The sequence below is a fragment of the Anabrus simplex genome, chromosome 14 (genome assembly GCF_040414725.1).
Source record: "Anabrus simplex isolate iqAnaSimp1 chromosome 14, ASM4041472v1, whole genome shotgun sequence".
In the NCBI taxonomy this organism is placed as follows: domain Eukaryota; kingdom Metazoa; phylum Arthropoda; class Insecta; order Orthoptera; family Tettigoniidae; genus Anabrus; species Anabrus simplex.
In genome coordinates, this window is record NC_090278.1 from 95,350,687 (window position 1) to 95,363,403 (window position 12,717).

Here is a 12,717-nt window from a genome sequence, read left to right on the forward strand (position 1 = left end):
ACCGTGCAGGCTGTGATGTAAGGTATGGATGTTTAGACACTGTTACCTAGCAACCGTGCAGGCTGTGATGTAAGGTATAGATGGATGGTCAGACAATGTTACCTAGCAACCGTGCAGGCTGTGATGTAAGGTATGGATGGATGGCCATGACCAGGAGATATATTTATGATCATTTGATTTTTGCAAAGGGAAAAGTGAGTTCTCTTTCTTGCTCGGTGAGGAGACTAGGAATCCACCTGGCAGCCTCTGAAGATGCCTGGTGCAGGTCTTACTAGTCGATGCCCATGGGCGATCTGTGTGTCCGGGCGTGGGGTGATGGTGGTGAGTAAAGAAAAGGTGAAACCTGGTGTCAGCACATAGCCTGCCCTGTCAAATAACCCCAAAGAGTTTGCTTAAGACTTAATGTCTTCATCCGACCAACAGGTCACCATCGAGAGCATATTTCCCTCACTCTGTATAGAGGTTTGGAATTGAATCTAGGCTTTTGGTTTGCAATTTAGTGATTGTATACCACCACATCCTCTGGCCAACAAGATTTTTTTCCATCAACAGGGCTCAAACCAGCTGAGTACAATGTCAAACCATAAAGACTTGATGCCTAAACGATCATGGCTATGGAAAAATGTGAAGCGTATTATCTAACGAATAACTAGATTTTGTTTTATCTACAATCTTGTATACATAACACAGATATTTTTAATGTGGCTTCTCTGTTCAGGATAGCAGCTAGTTGTAGAATGTGACCCATATGTAAACAAGGTTGATAAACACTACCTGTTTTATGCTGAAAACTGGAGGTTCACAAATGACTGGTAATTTAGATATGTTCCTTGTTTTATGCATCTTTTGAAAATATATCATTGTGACCAGTATTTGTAAAATGAGTGTTTGGAGGAATGAAAGTTGTAAGGGCATCTTGAGACTCCACCGTATTACATTACAAACTTCCTGATTAACGTTATTTATATCAGCTCCTTGACTTCGATCACAAAATACAGAGTGATTTATATAAACCAGGTGGTTTTCAAAATAACCCTATTTCTGTCTGGTAGCACATAGAAAGATGTAACTATGCTCCAAACTATGGGAGAGCACTTACCATCAGAGCATATGTTGGAAATGACCTCCATCTTCTTGTAGACACGGCCGTATCCGTCATTCCCTGCTTCTGGCAGCTCCCTGTACCATTTCCTCTTCTATTCCATTAATTTCAGTCGTGATGTTGGTAGTCTAGTTGGTCGACAAATTGCAGGAAAATGTCCTTGTACCTGTCTGTGTCCGAGAAGAAGAATGGATCCACTATTGTTCGCCGAGACTGCTCACCAAACTCCAATCTTCTGTGATGTAGAAGTCTTTTGTACATACTGCTTGGGTTATGTGCTGCTCAAATGCAGGTATTTTGAGAATTCCCAGCAGCTGTACAGTAAAATCCAAGAACCTTGTGCAGTAAGTTGTTCTTCCTTATCTGGCTCCTGCAACTTGTGAATGGCAGTCATCTTGTATGGCCACAATTTCTTTACTTTGGTTGCTCTTTGACATATGGAATACGAATAACTGGCCTTTCGAGACGAACGGCACAACAATTTCCTAGGAGGCCGAAGGAAACGTGTCCGAACATCGTTTGCCAGACTCGTTCAACAAAGATCCAGTTGTTTCCTACTTTCTCGCTAACTTTTTTAATTTTATAAAATGCTATTTGTTCGGGGCGTCGACCTATAGAGATCTTTTGCCCTTACTTGCACCATGTGATATGAATCAGCGTGTAATTGGAATGGAGGAAGTGTAGAGTGTTGAATGTGAAGAAAGGAACGTTAAGGACGACACAAACACCCAGTCCCCAGGCCAGAGATATTAATTATTTACAATTAAAAAACCCCTGACCCAGCCGGATTTCGAACCCGGGGTCGCTGGGTGACAGGCGGACACGTTGCCCCCTACACCGCGAGGCCGGACACTTTCTCGCTATAGCCAGTGTCTCTCTTAGCAGGATTGCACAGACCATACTCTCCTGAATGCCCTTTGCGTGGCTACAATGGCCTTGGTAATCCAAATTTTTTCCTAAAATGACACATTAAGGCAATCTGTACTGCTTCTTGAAGAAAGTAAATTGAGGAAACAATTCACATCTAACAAAGAACAACGTGCGTGTTGTTGGCAAATATTGGTAAGTGAATCTCCTAGAGTTTCTTCACATTTAGAAAGCAATCTCATCTTCCTGTCTGCTATCAGATGGAAATAGTCATTTCGAAAACCATGCATTTCATACAAATCACTCTTCTTATTTTTAGAGTTTTCCCAACACTTAGAATTAGAATATTATGACACTATGTGTTTTGGATCCACAATTATTTCTACTGAAATTCAACACTGAAATATTATTGAAATTTCTTGTCTGGAATGTGACACTGAATTATGGAAGGTTGTTTATGATATATGTCGGCCCTGCGGTGTAGGGGTAGCGTGCCTGCCTCTTACCCAGAGGCCCCAGGTTTGATTCCCGGCCAGGTCAGGGATTTTTACCTGCATCTGAGGGCTGGTTCGAGGTCCACTCAGCCTATGTGATTGCAATTGAGGAGCGGCCCCGGTCTAGAAAGCCAAGAATAACGGCCGAGAGCATGCGCCGTGCTGACCACACCACACCTCGTAATCTGCAGGCCTTCGGGCTGAGCAGCAGTCGCTTGGTAGGCCATGGCCCTTCGAGGCTGTTGCACCATGGAGTTTGGTTTTGGTTTTTTGTTTGTGATGTACCCAAACAATTTTAAAAATGTTATCTCATGAAATGCCATGCTGTCGGTACCAGTTGTGTTGTATTAGCATTGCGGACCATCATCCTTTGTTGTAGTTGAAGAATAAGCATGCAAATTCTATCCCATTCCTCTCGACAGGCTTTCCAAGGACCAGTGAGTGCGTGGACAGATGTCATTTCAAGAGTTCAAATGCACAGAAATCCATAGGACTGTCTTCAGTGTTTTGACAGGAAGAATACTGATCGCTGATAAGAGTGGAGGTATGTTCTGGCTGCACATGTGGAGTGTGCTCTCCATACAAATCAGCATTCAGCTTCTCTGAATAACCAAGTCCGGTGACAACCTTGAAGTGTCCCGCCAGTGGCAGTCGGTTCCTGGCTGTTTTTATTGGTATTACTGTACATAACTGACCCGATGTGACCACTGGCTGTCGTATAAATATACACTTCATCCATTATGGCACAGGAAGAGGTGGTGTGTCGCAGGTCTTACGAATGAACCACCACCAAGACAGTCATGGATGCTCATTGTTCACAGTGAAAGATTCACCTTCCTGGTCATTTCACGTTGCTATATAATAAACAAGTATAAATGGTCCACCTAGTCAATCCATTTAGATTTACTTACAGTTTACCATTGCAAAAACATCAGAAAAGGAGCACAGCTCATATTTCGGCCTCTTTAGGCCATCTGCAGCTGCTTTGAAAAGTCAAGAATAAAAATGCTGAAGATGGTCAAAAGAGGCCAAAATATGTGCTGTGCTCCTTTTCTGGATGTTTTTGCAATGGTAAATTGTAAATAAATCTAAATGCATTGACTAGGTGGACCATTTATACTTGTTTATTATATAGCAAAATTGTTAATACAAATCAAAATGAAATTCATCAAATCTCATATTGAGTTGGAGCATTTTCCTGACGCTGTTGGTCATGGGAGCCCTCTGTGGGAGAATGTTTATCAACAGTCCCCTGTTATGTGCACCAGGACACTATATTATTCATAGTGGTTTTCTCAATGGTCATACCATTCTCCAACACATGTTTCAGTTATATAAAAAATGTGCTTGGAGTAGAACCATGCTGTACCCTGCCCCATCACGTTTTACAGCTACATGCACAACCCTCTGGCCCCTGATAGACAAGGCTCAAGACCACTAACAGTAGCTGCACGTCGCTCCGGCTTGTTGTCACAGGTAGCAGTGGCATTCCAGTATGTTTGGATATATCCTGAACAACCTTCTCTAGGTGATGAAATACTTGGCATTTGAGCAACGACTTGTATGATTACAGTAAACTCTAATTTTGGATCATCATGGGTTCCAGTCTCAGAGAAAATTCATAGTCACTTAGCTGTTTTTATTGATGTAACCCCAAGACTTGGTAAGGAACACAGAATGTTTTGCAGGGGAGAGAGGTGCTTTAAACCGAACATGCTGTATATATTCCACTATTTCTTTAAGTTTTGCTACAGTTGTTGATCTGAGATTTTTGTTATGGTGTATCATTATTCTGCATCAGTAAATGTATATGATTTTATTGAGACTTATATTCTATGTTTAATCAACAATATGAAATATATATTTATAATAAACGTGGATTTTATAAACAAGTTTGGTTATATTTATTTCAGTAGCCCCAGAATCCTCCACTCTACTAGAGCACTGGTTTTGTGTTCCGCTGAGAGAGCCTGCATTTTACCCGTGCCTTCCTGATCCTATTCTGTTGCTCTGCAAAGGACTCATCTGCCTTCCAGCGAAACAGCAGCCAGGTGTTTGCATTGTCACAGCCAGTTAAATTTCATATGAAAGTGTCTGAAGTCAACTTATGGAGAGATCATTTCAGTAATGACATAGCTGCTGCTCTATGCCATATCCCCCTTTGATCTGCTAGTGCTTATTTGACAAGACAAAGGCTTTTTCACACCTATCCCATTTACCTACAGGACATCCCTTATTGGCCATTGGGATGTTGCGTTTCAGGGATGAGAACACCCCATCTAGGTATGTTTTTTCATGGTGTACCAAAGACCATCTCCTCAATTCAAGGTTCCTCCTCCATAAAAACTGAGACTTGGCATGTATATATAACCAATTTAGTAAAAAAAAAATATATGTATATAAATAACCTCTACACTGTTTAAACATGTAATAAAAAATATCAAAATTATAAATACACATCTTTTAAATATACTGAAAAAGTATATAAATCATTCATCCAAGTGTAGCTATTATTAAAAATAATTCTTGTATACCATTACATAACCAGCGTCATAGTAATGAAGCAGAGTTCATCTCCACATTAACTTTAAGGCTATTCAGTACTTTAAAAAAAAAAAAAAAAAAAAAACAACACTGGCAAACAGGCACTTAACAACACAACACAAACCATAACATACACAAATGGATCTGTTAAAATGCACAAATATAATTATATTAAGCTCCAACCTCACTGCAATAGAAATCAACATCACGTAGACCAAAATGTTGATTGTAGACTTCCTCAATAACAACAGACCTGACACAACTACGAGGTCATCACTCGCTTTGGGTACCTGGGATCTGTTGTCGCTAATACTGGAGACCGCGAGTCAGTAGACGCATTGCAATGACAAGGAACTTAGCAGCAAAACTTATCGCATTTGGAAGGACACCTACGTCACAGCCAAGACTAAACACGTTCTCATTTGAACGCTAATCTTCCTGTTTGTGACCTATGCAGCAAAACTTGGATGATGAAAACGGTTGTTCACGATAGATTTTACAGTCATGCCAAATTATTATGGATTACAAGTAAATATTAATTTTGGTTTCATAGTTATTCTAATAAAAATGCTGAATGATTTCTTCAAATTTATTGTTAGAAAATAAATGCTTACAACTGAAGGGTGTAATCAGTGTGTCCTGAACATTATCTAATACTTAGTTTGGCCACCTCTGCCTTTCAACAAAGCCTGGACTCTTCTGGCGTGCTTTCAATGAAGTGAAGACAGTGGTCCTGCAACTCCTTATCTTGCTGCTAAATCCCTGTTAGCCTCTCTTTGAGAACTGAAGTGTTTAAAAACATCTTTCTCATGTATTTTGTTCTTCAAAATGCCCCAATACCCTAATTGGGGTTCATGTCGGGGCTGTTTCCAGTCCTTGGAAGGACTTTCAAACTTTCATGTTCAAAAAATGCTTAAATACTTTAAGTGTATGACAAGGACATTGTCCTGCTGGAAAAATATATCACCATTAGGAAACCACTCCGCAAGCTGTGGTTTAAAGTATCTTTGATGGACATCAACGTATTTCTTCCCATTCATCACGCCATCTACAATTTCAAGGCAACCCGTTCTAGCAGCCAAAATACAGGTCTATACCACGATTGATTTTGGATGCTTGACAGCTGAGACTATGCATTCCTTCTTGAATTTTTCCCCACGTTGTCTACGCACGTTGCACATGTATTGCCAGAATCTGAAGTAGATTTGTCTGAAAACACCACTTGTAGGATTAATGAAAATATTTGAAAATTATCAATTTAAAAAAACAAGAAATAATGAATAAATTAGCCTGAGAATAGTATAGTAAGACAAATATATCATTTAATATTAAAATTGATTGTAATCACCTTCTTCCAGTCTTCTGCAGTCCACTCTTTGAATAAATTTGCCCATTCCAGTCTTTTATTTATCACATTTGGAGTCAACTTGGGTTTCTTACGCGGATGTCCCGCACTAAACACCGGACAACAACCTGATTTCAACATAAGTGTTCATATTACTTCAAGAAATACATACCATTATACCACCAGTAGACAAACACGGCTGATCATATAACATAGTCGCATATAACACAACACGCCGCAAGAATTAATCTGTACTTCAAAATGTTTTATTCATCTAGCCATAAGTTTTAATGTGGAGCAGTGGATACTTCACAATTCAAGAATATTGTACATTCAACATCACCTGTGCACATAATAGTATTGCAAAGTTTTAACTCTCATACCGATTAACGTAGACGATAAGACTAAAAACATCTGCAAATTGATAACGCTTTTGTCCATACTATGTGACACCTTTATAATTTAAGAGAACGTATTTTAATATACATCATTCATGTACATATAGTAATGTTAAGTTTTTAATTATTATATCGGTTAATGTAGACGATTATTTAAACTAGAACAATTGTAATGACTATGTTTTCACCCATACCATGTGACTCTTATTGTGATGTTTCAATTATATGTTATGATTGTCAGCTGAGGATGATCTTCACAAGGTCGAAATCGGTAACGATAGAACAATAATATATAAATATATGTATTGATTAGGTGCAAGCTTCAAAACTTCATATTTGAGTCTTCCATCTGGCGAACAACAATGGCGTGTTCCGCCTGCAGTTTCTCATTACGTTTACATAGTCCTCTGCAGTGTATAAACACTGATGAAATTTGAGGGCACACTAAATATCTGCAAAGTCACTGCTTTCATTATTCTGATCTGGAATTCACTAAAAAAGGTAAATTCGTGTCCTCATCCCGAGGTGGTGCAGCTCTTTTCAGGCACACCCCCCATGAAGGTGAGCTGCATGTACCATTTCAACCACATACCAGCCCTCCTGCCGTTCTTAAATTTCTGGCAGGACCGGGAATAGAACCCGGACCTCCGAGGACGGCAGCTAATAACACTAACCGTTACGCTACGGAGGCTAGGGTGACCAACCGCCCAGCATTTGCCGGACATACCCTCCTTTTTACATGCTTGTCCTCTGTCTGGCAGGCATGTATTATTTGCTATTAAATGTCCGGCTTTTTGCATATTGTATTCTTAGTCATTCAGTTTCCTGTTGTTTTCTCTGTTGCAAAGCTATTTTTGTTGCACTTCCTCTGTCTCAGTCCATATTCTGGATACCCCAGTCATTTACTCAATAATAAATCATATCTTAAGTTAGAGCTGTCTGAAGGGCCTGTTACCAAAGTGGTGACACCGCCCGACGTGATCTAAACGTGCTCGGTCGGGACCGGGGAATTCTCGGCGGGGATTCACCAGTCAAGTAATGCTGGCTGCGATATTATGCAGTTTTGGTTTTCTGCTAGTTGGATTTGAACCTTCTGAGTGAGTGGAGTGTTTGTGATTTTATTGTGAAATTTGAATAATATCAGTATGTCATCACTCAAAAGTGGCAAGGCACAAACGAGTTAATGTAAGAAACTGGAACAGAAGTACCCGAGTTTTAGAGAGGAACGTAACGTAAGTGAGGCGAAATGTTATATTTGTGACTGATATGTAACAGTTGGAAACAAATGTGCAGGTGATCTCGAGAGACATATTGCTAGTGAAAAGCATAGAAAAATAATTAGAAGCATTTCTTCAAATACCTGACAGTGAGAAAAAATATAAGGGGTTGGGACTCTTCTGCGCCACTTGGGAAGCTCATCTTCAGCACATTAACATCTGTAAGGTACTATTAAGTTCAGGTGACGAATACATCTATGCTACAAGAAATCTGAAAGAAGAAATAACTCTCTCACTACAATCCCTCAATGTCCCTCCATCCGACAATTTACTACATCCACACCTAGAGATAACAGATGCCAGGAAAGTGAGAAGAGTACTGAGAGAAAGGGCATTCAGTGAGTGGTGCAACTTACAGCAGAAAGGAAGAGGTGTATGTTTGTACAATGAATACACTCCTGCCAACTCCTGGATTCGAGACCATCAAGGCTTATCATGTAGTGAATGGCGTGAAGCAATTAAGATGACAGCAAACATTTCAGCAGTTAGATCGGTACCAGGAAGATCTCAGAACGATTCCCTTTGTAGGAGCTGTCTCAAGGAGATTGAAACTCTTGCGCATGTTCTGGGATCTTGTCCTCATGGTGAACTTTTAAGGAATATGCGTCATCATAACATCCGCTCGTTAATTGCGGCAACGCTAAAAGAGCAGGGTTTCCAGGTATTTGAAGAGGCTCGTGGCTTAGCGAACAACAGAAGCCACAGAAGGATTGACATCATTGCTTTCAAGAATAAGAAGAGAGGTTACATCATCGACCCCACAATTCGCTTTGAAAGCCATAAGTCACAGTCCTCAGATGTTAACCTAGAGAAGAGGAATATATACTTACCAACAATTCCTTACTACAGGGAGAAATACCAGTTAGAGGAAATCGACATAGTAGGTCTGATGATTGGAGCAAGGGGAACGATTCCCGCTTTTGCCGCTAATTTCTGGAAACAGATGTCTCTGCCAGTTACAACGTTACGGGAGATTGCCATCATAGCCTTAAGGGGCTCACTGATAATTCTAAGAAATCACTGTTACAATTAGGTTACCTTCAACATTTCTCAAGTACAGAATATCTATTTCTCTTCTAAATATAAATGTAAAAGTATACTTTGTCGCAAGGCAGCCTCTGCATGAGAGGAAGTATTTCATAAAATAAAAATGATTAATTCTTCCCGATTAAACATTCCCCACTAGACAGGAAAGTTTGGGCAACAGAGACAACATTGGTATATCACACTGTTTCTCACCATCAGTCATATAGGTCTATGGACCGCACACCAAAGTTTGATAAAGTGCTATTTGCAGATTCTGAGATTGCTAACAAAATATCGTGCGTTAGAACCAAAACTGAAGCTATCATAAATAATGTAATCGCTCCTCATTCCATTGACATTATCACTAAAACATTGAATAATAGTATTCCTTTGTTCGGAGTGGGTACTGATGCTAGCAACCATGGGGCTTTGAAACTTTTTCCTATTGCTATACAATATTTCGACTATAAAGAAAATGGTATTCAAACTAAAGTCTTAGAACTACAAACATGTCCTAATGAAACTTCAGAGACAAGATCCATCAGAGACTTTAAAGAAGCATAATATTTCTGCTAAATGCGTTGCTTTTAGTGGAGAGAATGCAAATGTAAATTTTGGAGGGGTTAATCGTAGAGAAGGCAAAAACATGCCCAGCTGATGTATTGCAACAAGGTGCTGATGTATTGCCAGTTGATGTAGAGAGTATAATTTTAAAAGTCTTCAATTATTTCCATATCTATACAATTCGCACTGAACAACTCAAAGAATTCTGCGAGTTGGTTGAAATAAATTATTAACAACTTTAGTGTCACAGCAAAACAAGGTGGTTAAGTTTGTTTCCTGCCGTAGAAAGAATGCTAAAATTGTTTGCAGCTCTAAAGTTGTACTTTCTTTCTCAGCCTTCAAATTCTGTTCCTGCTATAATTAGGTCCTTTTTTGAAAACGATCATACATTGAAAAAGAAACGCTCTCTATAGCAGAAGTTTGTGATATATTAGGTTCAACTCTGATAGGATGGAAAATAAATTCATACCTCTTAAAGTCAAAAAGTCTCTGAAATCCCTCACTGAAAATGGCTTTGAAAGAAAATGCATACCGGGCGAGTTGGCCATGCGCGTAGAGGAGCGCGGCTGTGAGCTTGCATCCGGGAGATAGTAGGTTCGAATCCCACTATCGGCAGCCCTGAAGATGGTTTTCCGTGGTTTCCCATTTTCACACCAGGCAAATGTTGGGGCTGTACCTTAATTAAGGCCACGGCCGCTTCCTTCCAACTCCTAGGCCTTTCCTGTCCCATCGTCGCCATAAGACCTATCTGTGTCGGTGCGACGTAAAGCCCCTAGCAAAAAAAAAAAAAAAGAAAATGCATTGCATTTGTAGAACATGTTGGTTTTTATGAACCGTGCATTCAATACCTGTTAAAGTGGTGTCACCCTATGATGGAAGAATTTTAGTGTGTCCAATGGATGAAGCTTCATATTATGAAAGACATTCAGTTTGAAGATGTTCTTCCTTGTCTCGAGTATTTGCAATCTAAAGGTGTGGAGATAGACGATTCTAAACTTTTTGACCAATTTTGCAATGTTCAGAATTACACTAGGAGTTCCGAAATTGATAAATAAACAACATTAGATAAGCAGTGGTGTGAGTTTTTCAAATATAGCTCTGACATTGAAACATTTAGTGAGCTGCTTAAAATTTGTCAGTTTTATTTTGCTATTCCAGGTTGCAATGCAACCATTGAAAGAGTGTTTTCCCTGATTAATACACAGTGGTCAGAAGAAAAAAACCGTTTGCTGACCGAGTCGGTTAAGGATATTATAATAGTGAAGTACAACTTTAAAAACATGTCATGTGGAGAGTTTTACAATTATTTATTACAAGAAAATAATTCATCTTTGCTGTCGAAAGTGGGTGCAGTCGATAAATATCAGCATAAAATAGCTACAACTTCAGCATCTTCATCAACATAACAGTTATAAGGTATGTAATACTAAATTTTGTATGTAAATATTAAAATTCCATTTTTCCTCCATTTTTAGAACATTTTGATGAAAAGTCCTCCTTTTATTAAGAGTCTGTCCTCCATTTGAAAATTTAGAGTTGGTCACCCTAACGTAGACGGACTGGAATTCACTGATTTGGTCGTATTACCTAGCGTAACATGTTAAAACACTGTTATTACGGTGAAGCTTTCGCAGCTTCTTCAGATAAATATATCTATACAGAAATATGACTTACATTGCAGACTACCGTACAACAATCTCATTTTGATACTAACCTTAGAAAGTTCTTCTAGAATGACTCTCCAACGTAACCATTTTAGCAAGCTGCATTAGTAGCATTACTTTCTGAAGTATTTGATACATCGCTGAACTTCGTCACTTGATAAAGCACTCAATCAGCATGTCATTAACTTAGAACTATCGAAAATGCGGTCTCCCTCACTGTCATCCACGACGCAATGTAAGGAACGAGGAGCTTGGTCTAATGATGCAAAATGAAACGTCACAGAGTCTACTGATGCAATTTACATTTTAACTGATAGTGATAAAATCTCAATTTTCGTCAAATGGCGCTTAGTCTATTGATGCATAACTCCATCCAATTAATCAATCAATAAATCAATATGGTTGAACATTACTTTCTTTTTCCATTAAGATGAGTTTGAATGACGACATTCCTTCACAAAATATATTTGGAAGCAAGTTATGTTTACTTTTCTTCTGTTAGGTCTAAAAATGAATATGTTTTTATATAGCGTATAGCTAATATTAACTTTTAACAACATACACGATCTTTCTTATAAACTAAGACCGTTCAGCGGCGTTTCTACTCTCCGAGACGTAAGCAGCTGCACGAGAGGCGAGCGCATAATTCTTGACCTTGCAAGGAGCGTGCACGTGTTCGACCTAGCATCAGTAGTCAGTCTGAATCTGAGCTGTTAACATGGTGATCATTGCAACACCGTATTTCCCTATGTAAAAGTTAAGTACAAGTCGGCTCGATGGGTGCGCGATTCATTTGTTCAGCAATTTCCTGGTGAAGTACCACCTTCACAAACACAGATTCACGTAAATATAAAATTTGAAACTACTGGCTCAGTGCTCAATAACAAAAAAAAAAAAAAAAAAACATGCATACAAACGAACAATTTTAACAGAAGTAAAGCTAGATTACATTGGTGCAAATCTTGAACGGTCACCGAATAAATCACTCACAAAATTAGAACAAGTAGGGGTTTCAGTTTCTGGTGCACGCAGAGCTGTTACACAGGTTTACAGACGCCCATTGCTTAAAACCTGTTGATCCTGCCACAAGAGTGAGTGGTATCTTGCATCACTGAATGATCGTTTATTCGATCCATAGCTTGTGTTCTTTTCGGATGACACCTGGTTTCATTTTAATGGTCGTGTGAACAGTCATAACTCTCGCTGTTGGTGTGCAGAAAGTCCTAATGGTGTTTATGAAGGACGACACTTTCAGCATCTTTTATAAGGTAAGATTTCATATAAGATTGTATACACGCTTAAAGCAGGGCGGAGTTGGGCTAAGGAAGCTGCTGTAGCGCAGAGTATAAACACCGTGCGCTCAGTCTGGGTTTGTAAGAGAGATCCTGTACATCATACGAGGGTCGAGTCTTAAGTCATGGCAACTATTTTTTTTC

The 12,717-nt window shown here is 39.3% G+C and overlaps 1 protein-coding gene across 3 annotated transcripts in view; it reads left to right on the forward strand.

The window, feature by feature from the left end:
- Positions 1-4,907, forward strand: part of RagA-B (Ras-related GTP binding A/B) — a 36,375-nt gene extending 31,468 nt beyond the window's left edge. The window contains exon 9 of one of the 3 annotated variants that reach the window (XR_010861562.2): positions 4,377-4,498. Coding sequence is in view for 1 of the 3 variants with exons in the window: in XM_067158204.2 (XP_067014305.2) it covers positions 4,377-4,540 (164 nt within the window). In the remaining 2 variants the exon portion in view is untranslated. Of the gene's footprint in view, positions 1-4,376 lie in introns of all 3 variants that reach the window. The other 2 variants (XR_010861563.2, XM_067158204.2) reach the window with 2 other exon arrangements.
- Positions 4,908-12,717: the final 7,810 nt, after the last annotated feature.